The sequence below is a fragment of the Echiichthys vipera genome (assembly GCF_963691815.1).
Source record: "Echiichthys vipera genome assembly, chromosome: 5".
NCBI classification, from domain to species: Eukaryota; Metazoa; Chordata; class Actinopteri; order Perciformes; family Trachinidae; genus Echiichthys; species Echiichthys vipera.
The window spans coordinates 9,890,171-9,911,384 of record NC_139830.1 but is presented as its reverse complement, the minus strand read 5'-3'; the positions used below and the strand labels follow the sequence as shown (position 1 = coordinate 9,911,384).

General features: G+C 40.9%; 1 protein-coding gene across 1 annotated transcript in view; it reads right to left on the bottom strand.

The window, feature by feature from the left end:
• Positions 1–1,321: 1,321 nt before the first annotated feature.
• Positions 1,322–21,214, bottom strand: part of LOC310946879 (tumor necrosis factor receptor superfamily member 19-like) — a 20,262-nt gene continuing 369 nt past the window's right edge. Inside the window, exons 2-10 of the mRNA XM_083913456.1 lie at positions 20,319–20,410; positions 19,424–19,537; positions 13,953–14,131; positions 13,670–13,755; positions 6,026–6,190; positions 3,835–3,963; positions 3,585–3,687; positions 2,622–2,893; positions 1,322–2,113 (exon numbers count right to left, since the gene is read on the bottom strand). Coding sequence (XP_083769582.1) covers positions 2,109–2,113; positions 2,622–2,893; positions 3,585–3,687; positions 3,835–3,963; positions 6,026–6,190; positions 13,670–13,755; positions 13,953–14,131; positions 19,424–19,537; positions 20,319–20,384 — 1,119 coding nt within the window. The 5' untranslated portion in view covers positions 20,385–20,410 and the 3' untranslated portion in view covers positions 1,322–2,108. The remainder of the gene's footprint in view (positions 2,114–2,621; positions 2,894–3,584; positions 3,688–3,834; positions 3,964–6,025; positions 6,191–13,669; positions 13,756–13,952; positions 14,132–19,423; positions 19,538–20,318; positions 20,411–21,214) is intronic.

The following is a 21,214-nucleotide window of genomic DNA, read 5'->3' as shown; positions in this document are numbered from 1 at the left end:
AATTGTTAGATGCTTCTTATGTCAATAAATGGTTTTAAAATCCAACTTTTAACACGTATGTTAAATCATGACTATGTATGCCTTCATGTTGGCAAGTAATATGTAATTTTTACATATGTATTTTGGCTCATAAGTGAATAAACTTCAACCCAGACATGTTTAATGCACAGCATTTTATTGAAGCTAATGCTTAAAGGGTGAAATGAATAACTGTGAACCTGTAACCGTGGAGATGAACAATTAACCAGGAACTACAAAAGAAAACATACGTCTTTGCTTCATTGGCTTTAGATGGAGTAAACATACTGTAACTGAATAAAATAATGATAAATAAAAATAAATCATGAATAAAATGTAGACGACGTGTATGGAACAAAATAATATATGAGAATCGCAGTCGTATGGCGAACTGTAACCATTGTAACCCAACACCATTCTACAGTCAGCTTGATTATTTTCATATCAACTACAGGTCGGCTATGCTGCATTAGTAAACTTGCTTTGATTTGTTTATATTAATATATTTTATTTTAGAAAGTGAGATAATAGTCTGGAAACAACAAAAACATTTTTTCATACACTTTTTTTCCTTTTTCTAAACTGATCCTCAAATTAAATTTCATACTTTTCCATACTGCGTAGGAACCCTGTCTTTAAGCCACTTTCAACATTTGCATTATACTTCATGAATGTAGGATTTGCATGACTGTGTTGACTGCATCAGTAGCCAGGTGTAACGTATAAACTGGCAACTGAGTGCATGTGTTCTGCGGCCCTGGAGGAGCTTTGTACATAAGGGTGTCAACAAGGTTATTTCAGGTTTTTAATGAAAAGCCTGTATTACAAACTGAATCCAGATGTCCGTACTTAACCGCACTTGCAGACTTTACGAGAATATTAATACTCAACTACATGTGGAAGAATAGACTATAGAGCTGATCAAAAGGCATTTTAACATTGCATCATACTCTATGAAAGCTATGCAGTGTAATGCCAAATACATACACAGTATATACTGTATATATATATATATATATATATATATATGGCTGACAAACAATAGGCAAGTAGGCAACAGTAATGTACAAAATGTTTGTTTTGTTTGATCCACAGTCCAAAATGTTTGTTTAGGATCTAGATTTGCTTTACCGGAAGTGTATTCAGTATTGTTGGAGCTAAAACGAAACAAAAAGTCGGGGGAAAGCCTCAGGCGTTCATTTTAAAACTTTTTTTGTTTGACTGCCTCAACACAAGTGCATTACTAAAATCGCCTGATTGAATGAAGTCATTAAAGAGAAAATAAATTCCTTGGTAATGTAAACTTGTTCAAGTGGTTTATTTACAAAAACAATATGTGGAAGTGACCAATCACAACCATCAACACTATAACTGGGGGAAGAGAAGCAAACATATCGTCAGTCAAGTCTATGTTACAAAAATATTGACCTATTTGGTATTTTACAGTATCTACAACACATTTATCACTTAAACATTCCTCGTCTTAACTTGTTCCATATTATCAAGATTGTCTTCAATGTGCAACATAATCACTTTTGACACTTTTCTTCACACCTCAAATTTGTTACATTGTTTACACACAAAAGCTTCATAACACCAGCTGCTAAATCAGGGGGACACTTTGTTCTCCTACATGTGAAGATGCGAGACATTTTTCGAGGCAGAGCAGAGGCTCACTTTGATTCACTTTGCTCCGCGGTAATAAGTCAGTACTCCTAGACATTTGAACTTCATTTGATTTCACCTTCTGGGCCAGCAAGTTCACATTCAGTGTGTGTTTGTGTGTGTGTGTCTGTGCTTTTGTGTGTCTATCCCTTTGCCCTCGTGCTTTGCTTTGCCTCAGCAGTGCTTTTGTTTGCGTATATGTACATATTCTGTTTGGACCCTTTGACGAGGGGCTCTGAGGTCAGCGGCAGGCATTTCAAAGAAGCGGTGCGACCACACTTGAGAGTGGCTGCTCGTCTGCAGTGTGTGTGTGTGTGTGTGTGTGTGTGTGTGTGTGTGTGGGGTAATCTGATCCGGGATCTGGCCGCGGCTGTTGTTGAGTCCAGGGTGGTTCAAGGGTGGAACACGAGCCAAAGAAATCCATGTCATCCTGGAAAGAGAGCAGGAAGAGGAACACAGACACGCAGTGATTAGTAACGTATCTACCCTGAGCCAGCCAGGGGCCGACTTAAAACAGGATAGTCTTGTCTACATCAAAGAACTTCTGGTATCTCTTGTTTCTTTAACCAGCTGCTCTTCATTGGCAAACACACAGCAATGTCTCAGGCCATAAAAGGGAGCCCAAGAGTTAATTACATGCAACAGATTTAGTCTGTTAATGTCTCTTCTACTCTCAGAGGGTCTGTAGTATTTATCTAATATATTCTGTTTTCTAGAGTGAGAGGCTGTGTTTGCTTGACACTAAGGAATATTAGGATCAATTATCCGTTTGCTTTGAGGAAACCGACTTGAAATGCCAAGGGAGTGTCTTCTTAACACACCTGGCGTAACATTCATGAGGAAAACAGATTCATTTCCAGGGATGTTGAGAACAAACCAGAGGGGACCGTTTTGTGTCCAGAAAATGAAAATCACATGATGGCAATTCGTCAACTCACCTTCTTGACTTGAGTGCTGTTTGGGAGGAAGTGCATCTGTAAAAGCTTTACTGTAGTTCTGTCTGGTCCTCTCAGGTGAACTCTCCGTTGACCTGCACCCTTCCTCTTCATCCCCCTCTTCTTCTTCTTCTACCTCTGGTCTCCCTGCAGGTTCAGCGTTGCACTGAGGCAGCCCGAAACACTCTGCAGGCTCTGAACCTCCTTTCATCCCATCAGACTCTGGATGTCCTCCCAGCTGCATCGGGGTGCCCTCTTCATCCTGGTGTGTATTTCTGCAGAGCATAATAAAGAACACTGTGGTTGTAATCACCATGAATTTCTGTTCCCAGCCACACCCTGTGGTACTTTTATGCAAGATGCCTCCGTTTGTTCTCCGCACTTCAAACAATTTAATAAACTCCATTAATTTATGTCTCTAACACCTTGAAGAGCGGCACAAATGAGAAAGCTGTTTAGTGTTTACCTGCTTGCGGCTATCAGGTTATAGGCGTTGCAAACGCTAGCTGATGGAGAATGACATTGTGTGAAATTATTTTATTCTCATTTCATCCTCAGTATTGTATACAGTTTGCTATTCTGTGCAGTTGGAACAAGTTAAACTAGAGTTTTCATCTTCTATAGGTTGAATCATATGTACGCCGTAACTTATTTACCTCGCAAAAACATGCAGTTTTGTGCATGATTGTAACTGTACAGTATTTTGTTTGTTGGGTGGTTAATGTTGAGTTTGGCTATTAGCCAGCTGTGAAGGTTTCAGCTCAGTCAGCAGAGCGTAGTGCAAACATCGCAGGGTTTTGTAGTAATTTCCGTCCTGGCTGAGAAATCTTGGCAGTCATGGTGTTGCCAGGCAGTTTAGATTATATTCAGTAGTAATGTAGTGCATTTAATATGGAGTTTATCAACTGCAGCTGTTCAGTGTAACTTAGTGGTCCTTTTAAAAAGGGAGGAAAAATTATTACTCACCCGTCACTGAGGCTCATCTGGGACTGGAAGGGACTGTTGTCCAGGCTGCGGCCCAGACTGCAGCTTTCATCACAGCACAGAGATGGGATCAGGTGGACTGGACCTGAACATCACACACACACACCCACACACACACACACACACGCACACACACACACAGATTAAAACACAATGCTTTCCTTATAGACATCAACTGTTTGACCAGTTACAGCTGGAGCATAAAATCTCTTTAGTCTGAACCAAAACCTACCACAGGTGTGTCCGGGACCTAGGTGACACTGGCAGCAGGGTCTGTGGGGAAAGTCATGGAGCCAGCGTGGGTCCAGGCAGGACAGCTCTGCTTCACTGTAGGGACAGTCCTGGGACCTCAGAGAGGCCGCTGTGGAAACATGTTGATGACAGTCAACCACTGACACTAGACCAGGGCTGCATAACTTATTTATTAACAAGGGGGGAGAACATTCTCAATGTTGGCCTTCCACTACTGAAAGTGAAAGTATTGGAATAAACCTAGGATGATAAAATACTGCATGCTTTTCATATCACATTGAGGGGCTGCACAAAATATTTGCAAGGGACTTCTGGCTGCACTTTGAGAAAATATGAACTGTACTAAGACTTTTTAAATCATTTTTGACATCATACATACTATACTATCATTTGTCATGACATAAGAACATAAGGTATCATTTAAGAAGGCTTTATACGTTGACTTTATTAATGGTTAATACATAGATTAATAATGCTTTAGATTACAAGTCATTAAAAACAACATTTCTTTTCAACATTCATTAATCATTTAACAACATTTATAACTTCATTATTAATTAAGTGAAGGGATTAAAATAAAACCCGCCAAAGACGTTTTTCACAACCTGATTTTGCCCTTTATAAAGTAGTTTTAGAAGTATTCAGTATTAGTATTTTGAGTATTTTTATATGGTTTACTTTACTTCTGTAAAGGTGAAATCCTCCAGCTCCAGTTGTGTTTATCTGATTAACCTTTCATGCTCGCTCGTGTGTTGGGAAATGCCTCACAACCCTCGGGTCCGTAAGTCGATTAAAATTCTTTTGTATAATTTAAAAAGCAACAGTGTTAGTGTTTTGTTGCAGCTTGGGTTAAGGGTGGGGTGCATGTTTGGACGGAGTGAAAATATTTCGTTGGTGCCTTCACATACACCATTACAGTGAGAGAAAAAAAACATAACTGGTAACGCCTTGGTAACTTCTAACACACTCTTTGTTTCAGATGTGCGTACCAAGGAAACGTGATGTCATTAATTCTTTGCCCCGGGACGTTTCACATACTCAAACACTTTTGGCCTCAAGAATGCTGCTCATTATACAAGCTCCCACAAATATGCAACATCAGGGTTTAATACGGCTTAACACAGGAGATCACAACTGACAGTGGAACTGGCACTCTGTGTAGTGAATAAAAGCTCAATGAAATCATGCTCATCTGGCTGCATATACGGCTTTATTAAGGGCTTTATAAGTGCCACTCATATTTTAATATACTTGTAATTAGCTCTTGCACAACATCGAAAAAAAGATTCTGCTTCCAGCTACAACATCCACACAACAGCATGCACAGTGAATAATACGTTTGGGGCAACTTATCACTACGTATATCTTCTTTGTTTGGACTCTATGATAACTGAATACATCTTGGAATACATAGTAAAGTATGAGTCTTTCCTCCATATCGGTAATCTTGATTAGAGAACAGATTGTACTGTACTGGAGGTTCATTGGCTGTGCATTGAAATGCCATCTCCGGGGGAGGATGGGGGACCACATGCAACCCCGGCTTGTGAAAATAGCATTGCCTCTGCATGAAAAGTCTTTATAATGTTAAAATGGGAACCTAACTTTGGGCCTCTGCATTGGTCTCAAGCCTTAAATTGTTTTTAAGAAGCACCTAAGGCTCCAGCTCTACTTGGCAACTTTTAAATTAAATCATCATTCTGAAAAATCCTTTTTCAGGGATACATTCTTTGGACTCAGGAGAATGTGAACAAGCGTGCACAGATGTGTACGGACACTTTCAAGCTATCAACCAAAATAACCAAGTAGTGTTAAAACTTCAAACATGCATTCAATCCTTTTTGTACCCAGATAGAAAAAAAAGGACGATCTGTATGGTCTTTCTTGCAGCTGCAAGCTTTCTTAAACTTTATGTGATGTGTTTGGCCTCTATCGAAGCAGCTACAGTTGTACAGTCTGTGGTGTGGTGGAATCAAGCATGAATTATTTGACAGAGCTGGCAGTTCAGTGTGCTGCTATACTTCCATTCACACAATGCGTATCGAATGAAGTAGAACAAAAAGTTAGCACATGTAGTACTCTATTGGTATTGGGATCTGGAATCTGGGTTCTGGTATCATAGTTTTTTTTTTTAAACGATAGCCGGCCCCAGTGTAGATGTTGTGACTCACCGCTGGGCTTCTTCTCCAGCAGCTGTCTCTTGCAGTAGATAACACACAGGACTAGCAGGGCCAGCAGCACCGTGGCCAGAGCGCTGCAGATGACCGCGGCCAGGGCCATGTCCCGGGGGCTGGTCACCACCGAGGGCAGCGGCACCAGGTTCACACGCCCGCTGCCTGTGAATGAGTGAATGAAATGAAATAAATGTGAAATGCAACAGGGCATAAAATCTTTCATTTTGATTCTTGAACTGACCACATGACAGCCGCACTACATAGCTTACTGCAAAGTGACGAGTGTCAATATTAGACTAGAGCAAACAAGCAGTAATGTATCTCATGAATAGCATGTATGCAATAACACACAGAGAGGTGAAGCTACTTCGCTAATCAGACTCGGGTAACGTGAGACTAATTATTCCTCTCAGCCTCGAGCCAGTCATCTCTTGGCTAAAGTCTAATGAAATACGCAGAGGAGTTCAAAGAGAAAACGCCTGTGGTGGATTCTCTCTTTATCTGCCTCTGTCTCGTTCCCCACAGATGATGATTTACAGACATTTCCCCCCCTGCCCCGAGGCTCCCTCACATGCTCGTCACACAGCCCTGAAATCAAGAGGCAGAGATGCTGGTCAGGCTTTTGAAACAGCTCAGATGTGAGTGTGCAGGTGTTTGGTTTTTTTTACACTTCTGTGTGTAACTTTGTCTGCGGTGCGAGTTGCACTGATTTTATGTCGAAGCTGCTGTTTAACAGTTCTCATCCTGCCTGAGGGGAAATGTGATGTCATTGTTTGCCCCACCTTCAGGACCCTGCGCACACACACGCACACGCACACACACACACACACACACACACACACACACACACACACACACACACACACACACACACACACACACACACACACACACACACACACGCACACACACACACACACACACACACACACACTTTTGGTCTTAAGAATGCTCCTCATCATACAAGTTCCCACAAATACAGAACACCAGGGTTTATTACAACTTAACACTAGATACCACAACATAAGACGGATGAACTGGCATCTGCTACATGTAATTATCCGTTCAAGCACAACACATGATCCAAATGTAAACTGAAGAATAAGAAAATGCATAACGTCTAGAACTTTGAATCGTTCTCTAACAAAATTTGCATGAATAGCATTCAGTTTAACAGCCTTAAGGTTTGTTTTCAGTGGTAGTATTTGTAAATGCAGAGACGAAATGGGCTTTTCAAGTATAATGAGATGACAAACGAAGCTGCACAATGCTGATTTTTCATTATGATGTAGTCATATAGTTAATATACAGTCAATTATCTCAAAAAAAGAATGAATTGGATAATAAGATCATAATATAATAAGATCTGGTGATGATGGCGGAAAATACCATTCAAATGAATCTCTCACATTCCAGTCGAGGAGACGTCACTCAGTGTCAGAGATAAATCACCCGTGTGTCCAATTACGAGACAGTTCCTCATTGGTGATGTGCAATTTTAAATGAAAACAACTTCACTTTCTGGGTGTGACGTCTGAGATTTTTCTGCTGCTTTTGGAAGTTCTAACAAAAGAAATACCAAAATTAAGCAACATGGAATAACATTGATCACAGATTAGGGTCCTTTTTTAATATTTTACTGTTAAGTATGTAATGAAGTCACAGGAGGTGTGTCCTCATCCTTTATTAAAGCTAACAAAGTTAAGTTACTGTCATGATACTGAATTAAGTTGTCACCCCCCCGTCCCACCTCAACTGCCAGTAGCTCCTCACAGGATGCTGATTGGCTGGATGTCTCCTGGCCAAAACACAAATGCATTACTTGGAGCCTGACAGGTGGATTGTGAATTTGATTCTTACGTGATCTTGTGTTATCTTGTGGACTCTGTGCAAGCTTAACAATTTATGTCCCTCGATCATGTTTTTAGGGGCATTCTGAGACTTCTTGGTGCATTTTTGTCCTTTGCCCCACACACCCACACACACACACACACACACACACACACACACACACACACACACACACACACACACACACACACACACACACACACACACAATATATATAATCCTCTAGTTCAGTGGCATTTCTCTCTGAGGCCATGTATATTTAGCTTAACACAATTGTTCACCATTATCAGTGATCAAATATAGTTTTCAAGATCAATGTATTAGAGATGCACAGTATTGGATTTGTTGCCAATATCCAATTTGCCAATGTTTTACAACTCATTGGACGAATATATCAAGACCCATATTTTTTTTTTTTTCTTCCCACACACCTGATTACAGGGATCATCAAGTCTCTTCTGTATTTGAATTAACATATTATTATAATTATTATTATAGTTATTATTATTATGCATACTCTTATGGTGGCACAACGACAAATGCAGATATAAAATACAAAGCTTAAAAGTATGAAATATTCGTTCCTTGTTAAAAATAAGAATCCCATCCCTGTCGGGCAATTAATCTGATGTCATCAATGAAGCAGAAGTCTGTTTATTTATCGGTTTATTATATCGTTTTGTTAGCCGATATCTAATAATACAGTACATTTTAAAGTCAATATCGGCCAATAATACTAATAATATTATTGTGCATCACTACAATGTATGCATGATAGAGGAGGTGTGGTTATTGCAGAGCAAATGTTTAAAGTATGCTGCTCTGATACTGTGAAACAGACACACCAGTTGACAACATGTGGGGGGAAAAAAGAAATTGGGAGAGATTGTTGATGAATACGGCAAATATAATGAATGACTTTTTGTTTGAGAAAATCTTTTTCAGTGAGCCCTGCTGTTTGCTTTTCAGTACATTAATCATAAAGGGAACTGGTTTCAACCTTTTCACATCCAAGAGCTCTTTGTCAAGCACTGTAAACATTACTTTAGCTTTGGGCAGTTTTTTTATTCACCCAGATAGGGGATAAGGGTATTTTAACATTCCTTCTGAGGGCAGAAAAAAAAGGAAAAGAAAGAAAAACTCAAAGCAGCGCGCTGAAACTCCAGCAGGCACAATAATGGAGCATTTTGATATAAGTGCTAAAAAGTACATAATGCCAGCATGACGAATTAAAAACAGCAGCCAACAAGACACAGCTCTAAATTATTTTCAGTTTATATACTCATATTATAATTAAGTTGTTTAGTTTTATGTGCATTTAATCCTACAGATCACACAGAACAACAAAGTATCACCTGTTGAAACAACAATAAATGACAGAGACAGAAATATTCTCCCTCTATTAAAACTAATAATATACTGTTTATTTATCACAGATAAAATGTGCAGTCTCTCTCATAATGACAATGTTTTATATTTAAGTTTGAGACTCAATAAGCTTTAAATAACGAGTTCCATATACACATATTTAACTGGTAAACCATGAAGAACATCTGACCAAAGTGTTTACATTTGGCCAACACTGCCAAGGTCAAATCCAACTCATCCAAGGTGAGCATCATCTGCCTAACAGCACAAAGGCAGCCTGTTATCAGAGGCCCAGCAGCTGCTGCAAACACAGATAAACACTGGTCCATTGAAGAGACCTCACCTGCTGATATTATCTCCACACAAACCAGACCAATAAACCACAGCCTTTCATACACTCCCCTGCCTGTTGACTTTATGGGATGCCACATACTCTAAATAAAAGAAGCACTTCTTTACACCTCAGAGAGAGCTTTGACTTTTGTCTGCGCAAACTCTTTGAAGGGGTTCTTCAGGAGAACCGAGCGCCGCTTTATTCAGAACTCTGAATAACACAAACGAGGAATTATTTTTATCTGACTGCATTCCTCTATGAGCTGTGAAAATAGTGCCTCCTATTCTATGTTAAAAATGTACAACTCTAAATGTATGTCTTCATTCTCAGAACCTTAGATTGATCAAACAATAAAGGCATGACAAAATGTTTTGTTAAGTAGGCATGACTAAATAAAAAAATACTTGAGAAGTGGATCCAACTATTAACCAAAGAAAACAACACACAAGGAGATTATCTTGGACAGGATTTTGCAGCTAATGATCAAAGAGAATCTCTAAATCTCTCTCATTTAAATCAATCTTCATTTGAATGATCCTATATTGATTAAAAGAAATATCAATATTTTGCTATCATATGATACTAGAAGACTTAAGGAATCCATTGGTACCATGCAATACTAACTTGTTGGAAAGGGGGGTTCAATAATGCTTTATTAGATTATCTTTTGGCAGTTTTTCAAGGCTTTTATTAAATAGGACAGACAGGAAATGGGGTGAGAGAGAGAGAGAGGGGGAGACATGCAGGTCGGAGTCAAACCCGCAGCCGCTGCCCTGAGGACCTTCAGCCTCTTTACATGGGGCGACTTCTCTAACCACTCAGCCACCAGCCGCCCCGTTAGGGTACATTTTGGTGAGGGAAAAGCTGTCATGGCCTTCTTCAAAAGGGGTCCTTTGAGCTCTGACCTCAAAACATCTGAATGAAAATGTCACCCAATACTCACTGACACAACAACTAATAAAATAATGCACTTAATTTAGTAATGCAACAGGTTATAGGCTTCCTACAACTTACAACATTATTTCTCTGAGAGATTTAGTTATGTAAATGAAATATTCTTAATCAAATGGAAATTGAATCAAATTGGGAAATACGTTGCAACACTCTGTCCTAGGACATTGTCATTATTCAAAAATCAACATGTATCGTGAGGTTGTAGGCAATACCAAGCCCTAACTACGTAACATATATACTGTATATTAATGAACAGTACCTGTGAGACATCTAAAGCAGGGCTGCCCAATCCTGCTCCTGGAGGGCCACTGTCCTGCATGTTTTAGGTTTCTCCCTGCTCTAACACGCTTGAGTCTAACGATTTTCAAACCTGTGACAAGCATCAGCTGCTTGATAACGAGCACATCATTAGATTCAGGTGTGTTGGAGCAGAGAGAAACCTAAAACATGCAGGACAGTGGCCCTCCAGGAGCAGGATTGGGCAGCCCTGATCTTAAGTATCTAAGAAGACAGTCTGAGACGAGATAAATTACTATAAAATGTGTTTAAGAGGATATTAAATGAGTTAAGTTCAAGGAGATGTGCATTTTATCACCTTATATTCCCTTAAATGTGTGATCGTGAACGCAGTTTCCTCTTCTAGTTAAGAGACATCCTTGGACGTCTGTTTCAGATTAGCTTCTCCAGACGCAAGTATACTCTAAACAAAAACACTTTTACAGGAACTCTTTTGAACTATTTCAGGCAGAATAATTAAAGGAGGTACTACAGACAACATGAAATCACCATTTTGAAACTGCATTTGAAACTGGATATGTCTGCTGGAATGATTTATAATAGTGAAAAGGGGTTTGTGGTAAAACATTTTACACTCAGCACATCTTGTAATGTGACAACACCAAACATTGCTGTTGTGGTTTAATAATTGCATGGTAGCTCGATTAAGAGAGCAGCGAGGATAAACTGATCTGCAATTATCAGCAGAGATCATCATTCCAGCTGTTGACATGTAAGTATGAGAATATGAAAAGACTCTGGTTTAAATTGCTGGGAGGCGATTGTGCTTAGGAATGTTTCCTGTACCCTGCCAGCCTGGTGTGTTTTGTGCCATCTGTGGTGAGAACTGATTGCATGAACCTTTCAAGTCAGTGAGCAGGATGCAAGAGCGAATACAGTTTTCTTCATGTTACGAGATGAAGCGTCTACGTTATCAGGAGGGACAGGGGTTTGTTTGATCTTGTTTCCTGAGGCTAGTCTTCACAAGCTTTAATATCATAATGTAAAAAGTGACAAATGACAGAAGCTGCTGCTCTCCAGGATCGTCCCTATTCTTTGAAAATATAAAAAAGGGATATCCTGCCTAAAATATCAAAGATCACTAATGTCTTCAAACGCGTAACATTGTTTCTCTTTATACTGAACAAAGAAGGATGAAATTCAGATCTGACTCGTGGAAATCTGGTCGGAAATAGTAAAGTAGGATTACTTTTGAGTGCATGAATCTGTCCGTTTGTTAGCATGGTTTAGTCAGCTCTCCAAGATCTACTGTGACAGTGAAACGCTCCAGCAGATGAAACACATTAAAGAGGCTGAAGGAATCCATAAAACCCAATCTTGTTTTTTACTCAGCTACAAAAAAGCCTCTGGGGGAAAGGGAGGAGAAGAAGTGGGGGTGGGGGGGCTTAAGATTTACAGTCCATCCCAGACGGCGACTGCCTCCCCTGCACAGATGCACGGTTGCTCCGAGCCAGTGAGGCCTATTAGAATGAACTGCCCTTCAAGTTTTCACCACCCTCCTCAAGATAACATTATGGGAGGGAGCAATACTTTCAAACATTTGGAAATGCTCCACTGAGAGTCCCTGTAGGAGCTAACTACCGGCTATGTTCTCAGATACAATGGCCATTTTGTTTCTCAGACCTCCTCCAGTATTAAAACGGGAAGTTGCACAGATGGACGAATGAGCAGACAGAGGGAAGACAGAGGGAGGCCAGTTGTCTCAAGGCCGGCGTACAAAAAGACACTAAATTAAAAGCCAAACAAACAGTGGATGGTCTGATGAAATCATGATTCTTTACATTTGGGGCTTGAGAGCAAACAAGCTCTTTTTTTTTTAGTTGTCTGATATCCCAGGGCTGTCTCCATTTATTTAACATGGAGGTGCTAACCCTGGCCCTAACTGCTCTGATGCCTGTGCTGCCAAAAAGTCTCCTCAGAAACAGCTGCAGCCTCCTCTACCATGAGGAAATCACACTCAATTACCAAAGGTATAAGTTCACTCGCCTGTTGGTTTTATGTGGAAACCTGAAATCATGAGGTTGTACTTAACCACTTCTAATGGCCGGAAGACAGACGTTAATTGGATCTGTAGCCTACTGGAATGCGAGTCCTGCTCTGTGAACATACTGTAACACACCTCCTGTCTCCTTTTTGCATAATAGATCTTTTTCTAATGCCATTGAGACATGCTTTGTCTAGAAGTATTAATGGAGGTTTTGTTCAAGGAAGTTTGCTCATTTAATCCAAATTGAGTGCTGAAAATGAGTGACGTTCTGAGCTAATATAATCCAGTGTTGGCAAATCCAGTATTATGTTAGTGGTGTCTATTTCAGCTTTCAACTGCCCAGCTTGTAAATCCAAGCATTTATTTGCACATATAGCATTGCTGCTTAGCTCAGTAAGACTTAGTGAATGAACTATGGCTCGCTCCACCCTTTAAAGTCTGTAGTTCTGGTTACACCGAAGACCTTGTGCTGGCATGTAAAGCTGTGTGTGTGTGTGTGTGTGTGTGTGTGTGTGTGTGTGTGTGTGTGTGTGTGTGTGTGTGTGTGTGTGTGTGTGTGTGTGTGTGTGTGTGTGTGTGTGTGTGTGTGTGTGTGTGTGTGTGTGTGTGTGTGTGTGTGTGTGTGTGTGTGTGTGTGTGTGTGTGTAGGCTTTGTTGTGGCACTGCAGCCTGTGTGTGCTGTAGCTGGTGATGTTTGCTTTCAGACTATTGTATCCCTGTTGTTTCATCTTAAAACATCACTTATTGTGGGCCGGGATGAATAGCCTGCATTCATGGGAACATTTAACAAAATGTCCCACTGATGTGAGGCCAACTTTCAGAAGAGGTACAAGAAAGGAAAGGTGCTTACAGTGAGGCTCATAAGGAGGCGGTGGGTCGCCACAGGGTATACACTCCATGTCTTGAAAACCACTTAATTTTGTCTTCCTGTAATATCTGTTGAAGACACAAAATGACATGTTTTAACCTTCAAAGCTGTCATGAACAAGCAGCAAACATGCACAAACCTACATCATGTTGCACATTAAAGATATGGACGTGCCTCGTCTTTGTCACACTATTAATGTGAAAAGTAATTATTTTTTTATCAATAACACATCTGTCTGGTGGTGTCTATGTGTCTGTCCTCTTACCCCGGCAGACAGTCACCACACACGGCGTTGCTGGTGGTGGAACAGTTGCCCTTCTGGAAGCGGTTGATGAGTCCACAGTCCAGGCAGGGCTTGCACTTCTGCAGGCTCCGGTCCTCCTTGAAGCGACTGCTCCGGCAGGGCACGCACCGGGCATCCTCTCCATAACCAAAGCCACATTCCTAGGGGGATTAACGGGAGAAATACACCGGGTAAGAGGTGGGGTTGGTGGTTTGGGGAGATGTGCAGCTGGTGAAAAGAGGGCTTGAATGTGAACTACCGGGGGTCTGGAATTAAAGAATGATCTTGGCTCACGGGATCAGAGGGGAACAATGGCCTGCCTCTTTTGAGAGTCCATCTTACACTGGCAATAATCTCCCTGACTCTCTCAGTATGAATGGGCGGCCTTCCGCTGCAAGACCCAGAAAGGCCAGGCATTTGAATAATAAAGGCCCTAGGGGACACCCACTGTTGTATTATTGCAAGTTTATTGCTGCGTTTTTGTGTGACTCCCTCTCCAAGCAGACTCTGTGAGTGTCCCGTTGATTGAGAGGCCAGCAAGCAAAGGAAACGCTTCAGGAAGGGGACAAGGATTATGGAGAGGTATATGGAGAAAATAAGATGAATACTCTTTTTGTCTTCAACAATTGAAAGTGCACTTTAAAAGCACAGCTTCCTACTACCGTGTGACTGATCTAATGCTGAATCACCTTTTGAGGATTTGTTCACCTGAACCAAGCAAAATCTAAATTATGAAAGATATTTTAATGAATGATTTTTCTTTTCTATGTAAGTATATATATACATCTAAATCTAATATTTATATAGAATAAAGACAGAAGATTGAATGTGTATCTTGTTTGGTTGTATGAGTTTTGGATATTTCAGAGTCTGATTAACTCTTTTCACATTTAACGTTGTTAACCCAAAATATGAATTATTACTCCAGCTGCTCATTTCCATCTGCCAATGTTAGTCTTGTTTCATCTCTTTCGTGATTGGTTCTGTCACTTCCCTAAAAGCTATGTTGACTGGTGACCAAACTGACATTTACATGACAGCTGATATTACTGTACACCACACTGAGTGAAATGACCCTGCAGATATGACATCATACATTGATCATTCATTATCAGCGCCACAGCAGCTGCCCTCCTGTTGTCCAGTGTTGCCACACAGTGATCCAAAGCCAGAAGGATAAACAGGGGGTGGAGGGTGCTCATATATCATTAAAGTGAAGGCCAGCTTCAAACAGGGCTTCTCTCTTCTCTTCTCTCTTCGCCCGTGTCCCATTTCACTGCCCGGGCATGCCGTCCTGCTGGAATGTGGGCACAAGAGTCTGATATGGGGGTTGGGTTTGGGGAAGCAGGTTGGCAAGAAATAAAAAAAGGGAGGTTAGATGCAAAGATGCGATCATCAGATGGCATCGCAGAGTCGGCTCAGCGGATGAGGATTTAAGTCCTTCTAGCCAAACCCATGTGAGCCTGACATTGAACCCTTGGGCCAGGCCTGGCCCGAGGTGGACCAGCAAGGGCTGGACTATTGCAGCTGTTGTTATGAACTCTCCATATAAGGCCTTGCTCTCCAGCGGGGAACAGTGGAGGTGGGGGAAAACAGAGGGAGGGAAGGGAAGAGACAGAGAAAGAGTGAGAAACAGAGAGGGGGTGGCTGATGAGTGATAAAGAGGGGAAAGACAGAATAAAGAAGACTCGGCCGCCCACTGCTGCAAGCCATGGTCTTGCTTATGTCAGGGGAATAAAGCTCAGACTGAGCCAGGGGAGGCTGGAAAACTACCACGACACTCAACCGTAATAGTGGTCCTTAAGAAAGTGCTGTAGGCCCAGCCTGTGACCCATTTCCACATGAAGGAAGGGGCCCAGCAATGATTTGTCTCCCCTAAGCCCAGCACTGGCACAAGCTCTGCCTGTGGGGCACCACATGGCAGGATGGGGGCTGATGCCACGTAGACATGAGCAGGTCAGAGTACTGAAAAAAAAAGGAAAAAGGAGCCAACTTCTACCCCTCTGATCCAGGCGGCACAGATCATCAAGGAGTGATCTCTTCCGTCTTTTATGCCTGCTTACAAAGCTCTACAGAGCTGACATCCTGTAGTGACTGAGACAAGTTTAGCCACTGAAAGAAAGACCTTTTTCTGTGGTCATCTGTGATACAAGTTATTATTAAGGTTATATGAAAAGGTGAGAAAATAATATATAGTCAGTTAGTTAAACCTCCCTGTAAAGACAGTATTTGTGGGTTTTGGAGAGGATACAATAATGGCAAAAATACCACAAAAAATATTATCACTAAAGAATTAAATCAAAATCAAGCAAATCAACATTCAAGTGAATCACTCCTTCCTTTTACATACAGTATTGTACAATTTAGATGATTTCACGTTAAGCCAATCCAAAAAAGCAGATGCTTAATATCCAATTTCCCCCTCCTATCTCCTGATCTAGTTTGGGTGAAACTGCCAAGCATAACAGCAGTGTGGAGGAGAGAGGTGTGTCAAGAGAGGGGAAAGCTGGCTGGGAGCTGAAGCATGTTCAGGCGCAGAGATATTTCTGAGATTAGGAGGAAATCACTGGGGGGGTGGCCAGTCATCTGATCTGGTAATGAAACAGCACTGAAAACAATGCATGTTACTTAAAGCAGTGATCTGTCTGGGAAAAAAACACTCTTACTCCTTATGTTTTCCTCTCTTTATTACACTTTTTCTTTACTGCCTGGCTTCTTTAGCCACAAGAACAGTGAAGCTAAAGTCTGGCCCCTCTGATTTTTGCCCTTCTGTCGCTTATTCACTCATTTGTTTCTCTCTGTTCATCCAGTGCCATCCAGAAGTCCTTTGCCCAAGGAGTGTGGCTAAAGGACATGTAACACTCTTGCTACATATACTACAATATGTTGACACATCAAAGTTGTGTCCCTGCCTTTTTTTTTTTTGCCACTGGCAGTTTTCCAGCATGCACTGGAAAACAATTCACCCCTTCCCCTTCATACTTGACACAACACAAGAGACTAGGCAACTTACTATGAATGAAACCTAGAATGAAATATGTCCGAAAAAGAATAACTGGTTTTAGTGGACGCCCCCTCTGTGTGGGTGGTTCTTTTAGCTACAGTTAGTCTGAAGGGGCTAATTGATGTTTGTCAGCTCGTCTAAGAGCGGCTTCCAGAGGCAAACTTCCAGAGCAAACTGGGGCACATTCCTCTGGGATCTCTATGGCAGCTGCACAGAGTGACTCCAAAAGTCTGCTTCCCTCCCAACAGTCAGCTCTGCCTTTCAGAATATGCACAGATTGCCTTGGTTACGCAGAGCTCAGATAAGAAGTTGTTTCTCTGGGAAACATTCTCTGAGTGCAGGCCTAGGTCGCCACTGTGAGTCGGCATCCCGCTACCTTCAGAGAAAGAATGAAGCAGCCAATTATTAACCAGGACCCCAGGGTGGCTAGCAGCCTTCATGCCTGCTGAGCTGGCAGAGGAACACGAGGACTACTGAAGCGTAGTACCATCCACAGAGTGCATGTCTGTGTGCACTGAGATTAAAGGCAACTGGGCTTAAATGCATGTGTGCAACAGATGTCAAGGGTGATACAGAGGTTTTTTTTTAACCAGTGCTCAAAGATGTAGTGGAGTGTAAACCCACCTAAAGTCAGTTGACCAGCCTTTTTTTATTTACAGAACACTTGAAGCTTAACTTTTATAATGTAAACATATACATTACTGGAACAATCTTCTGAGGTCATTTATCTTACAGTCCTATCTTGTTTTCTTTCGACTAAATAAATAGTGATATATTCTCATATGCGTTTGTATGCAGATATCTGTTTATAGAGACGCCATCTTTCAACTCCATTCTTGCGTCTCAAGTTGCTAATCGGTCCGTAAACGATGACTGCCGCTCGACAGAGGAAATCTTGGCCTGGATATCAGACAGACAGCCGATGGGTTCCCAGGTTGCAGTGACCTTGACCTTTGACCTCCAAAACATTATTAGTTCATCCTTGAGTTGAAGTGGGCATTTGTACCAAGAAAATCGCTCAAGGCGTTTCTGAGATATCGTGTTCACAAGAATGGGACAGACGGACGTCAACTCAAAGCCTCCAGCCACGACTGTTGCCGGCGCAGAGGCACAACAAGGGAACCCCCAAAGCAATTTCAGTCAAAAGCAACTGGACTGGTTATTTGTCTCGGAAGACGTTTCACCTCTCATCCAAGAGGCTTCATTAGTTCATGTATGCATCTGACCAGGCTGGGACTGGACCAGGACCAGGACCAGGCTGGGAATGGTCCCACTAACTGGTGGGGAGATCCAGGTATTCAACCTTTCACAAGGCCGATGATGTCGCTGGAACCCTTTGTGCTCCAAGTGCCAACGACTGTCGAGAAAGTGGCAGTCATTGGTGGGAAGTTGTTTTCGACTTCGTTAGTGCTCTATTGGGTCATAACGACAAGTCTTTGGAGTCACTGGAGGCCATTTGTTGTTCTTTAGATTGTTGAATCTCCTGGGAAGGGATGAAAGGGCAGCATTGTAAATTGGAGATAATGCTGCCCTTTCCTAACCAAGTCCAGTTGCTTTTGACTGAAATTGCTTTGGGGATATCGATGACCTGGACAAATGAGAACATTTACAGGCCCATAACAAGGGAAATTTCGCAGGTAAAAATATCTAATTAAAAACATTTTGCAAAGCTGTGTATGATGCAAAATATTACTTAAGATTGAGAGATTTTGAGCTGTACCATTATTTATTGTTAAATCAAAAAAGGAAAAAGTTTTTTTAATATGTTTGCTTGCCACAAACTGATTCAGTGATTATACATCACTCACTTTTACATCACTGCCTACGCTTGCAAAAGTAGGTGCTGCCAGAGAGGAAAGCCTAAGTTGACACTTTAGAGAGGCCTGTTTGTACAAAGCACACAAAAACCTGTGGCGAAGGTGGCGGAAAAAACTGTATTCCCAGTCGAAAGAGCAGCAAGCTTAGGCATGGCTTGCTTTAAACAGTGAAGACAATACGTTGGACAGGGTGCAATGGCGAGAAACAATGGAAGCCATTCAGCTGCAGAAGGTCAAAAGTATGGGTGTGACTGATTAAAGAGGGGTCGGTGTTCTACAAAAGCTAATAACAGCTTGGCTGTTCTCTACATGAAAGAGAGGAAGTAATAAATAATGTTGGCTCCCTGGATAAGATACACTTTTCTAAACAGTAACAGTGATGTTCATTCTTTTCATGAACCCACTACAGGAATAATCCATCCACTTCTTTCCAGTTTAGGGAAGTTGATACAACCGACCTGTTATAGATCCCTTGTGTTTCTACACTTTCCTTTTCCTAAATAAACAAGTGACAATATGTTTTCCTTCTGATGGCTTTATGGAAAATGTCCCTGATTGAACACAGCACTTCAAACAGAAGTTAATTCATGTAAGGTGATAAAAAACAAGTCCAAAAACTATTTTGCTCCAACCTTTGATAGCTCCTGTCCTGCATCACACTGCTTGCAGGGTTTACAGTTCCCAAACCGGTCCTTGTACTCCTGTTCTCTGCATTCTCTGGTCTCCTCCTCGGCACCCACAGGAATCTGAGAGGGACAGTCATTTTGTGAAAGCTAGAGATTCCTGTATTTCATCACCACTTTCATTCAAAAAAGTAGATTGAATCATGCTATCCATCATAATCTCTCTTATAATAGTTTGAGGGGATCGACGCCCGCCTTCGAGTCTTCGTGAAAACAAGTCTGATGCTGTAGGGATGAGATAACATACAACAATAATAACGGCATAGTTGCAGCAGCAGAAACTAAGTCACAAGCAACAACACAGGGATTGCCAAAACCGGAGACGTAGATAGAAAATACTATTACAGTGCAGTGGATAAAGGTAAAATAAGTTACCAACAAGGACTTTACAGATTCCAGTGTGAGCAGTTGCCTGTCTAACACTGGCATGCAGTGCAAAAACTAAGTTTGCAGCCCTCTGCAGCTCATTATTTTTGAATAGATTTAACTTTTTCTCTAGAACTTTTCCTAGTTTTCATGGTGTGCGTGGAATGTGGTTGAAAGCTTTGGGAAAAAAAGCTAGTAAGTGTACCTTGAGTCGGTATTTTTTTGTTGACCCACCTATAGGTCAAAAATTAACTTTCTCACTGAAATCAAACAGAGTAGAAAGGCATTAAATCAAATGGAGCTGATAATGTACTCGTCACTGTGTCTTTCCTTATAACTGTTTATAGGACTTCAACAGACAAACTATAAACACTATAAACACACACACACACACCTTCTAATAGATTTGGGGTAATTATAGGTTGTGAGCAAATAATAATAAAACACTTGATTATTTATTTTTTTATGAAACGCTTACCAGACTTGAATAGATGACATGCACAGTCAGTAGCAGTGAGAAGGTGTGTTGAAGGATCCCGACCATTTTGATGAGCCACTTGTTGCCTGCAGCTGAAAAAAAGACAACAATGGAAGACTGACATTAAGTATGTTATTACATTGTCTCCTCTCCGTAATACACACTTAATAACTTATCAAAAGGAAAATATGTTTGGTGTGTCAAATTTTCTGAGGTAAAACAATAACATTGTCTTTTGACAACAACACAGTTGTTTAGGTTTGTTTAACCTCTTAAACCCTGCTGACTTGCTGGTGGGTGAGTAAATACAAACAGCATGCAGCCGATCTGTATTTAAACACACAGAATTTACCATAATTACATATTCACGTGAGAGTAGATTATTGTGTGTTTCCAAAGAAACCAAATATTTAGGTTAAAGTTTGAGGTAATGTGTATAAAATGATGCTCAAACATCTTAAATACTTATTTATTTGATGGATATTACAAAATATTGAGGTCTTGTTCACTTTATCTACTTACACATATAGCTACAATAACTAATTAAAACAATTAGTCATATATGGAATAAGCTAACATTTCTAACCCTAAAGTTACAGTAGGATATGTAAAAGGGGAGCTGAGGGGTTAGACACATTTAAGTTTATTTTTATTTGTTTTTACAATAAAGCAGCACACGTGCAAACTGTTGTAGAGTTAATTGATGTTGTTTGATTAAAGTCCAGTAGATAAAAGAAAGCTTCCGTAGCTTTACAGGTGGGAGACTTTCTCATAGGACCATTACATAAAAATGACTAAAAGTATCAAAAACACATATTAAACCCAACAACTCTGGCTAAAAGTCTGATCCATGTGAAGCCTAGTGAAGCGACTGAGAGTGTATGTACAAACTCGTG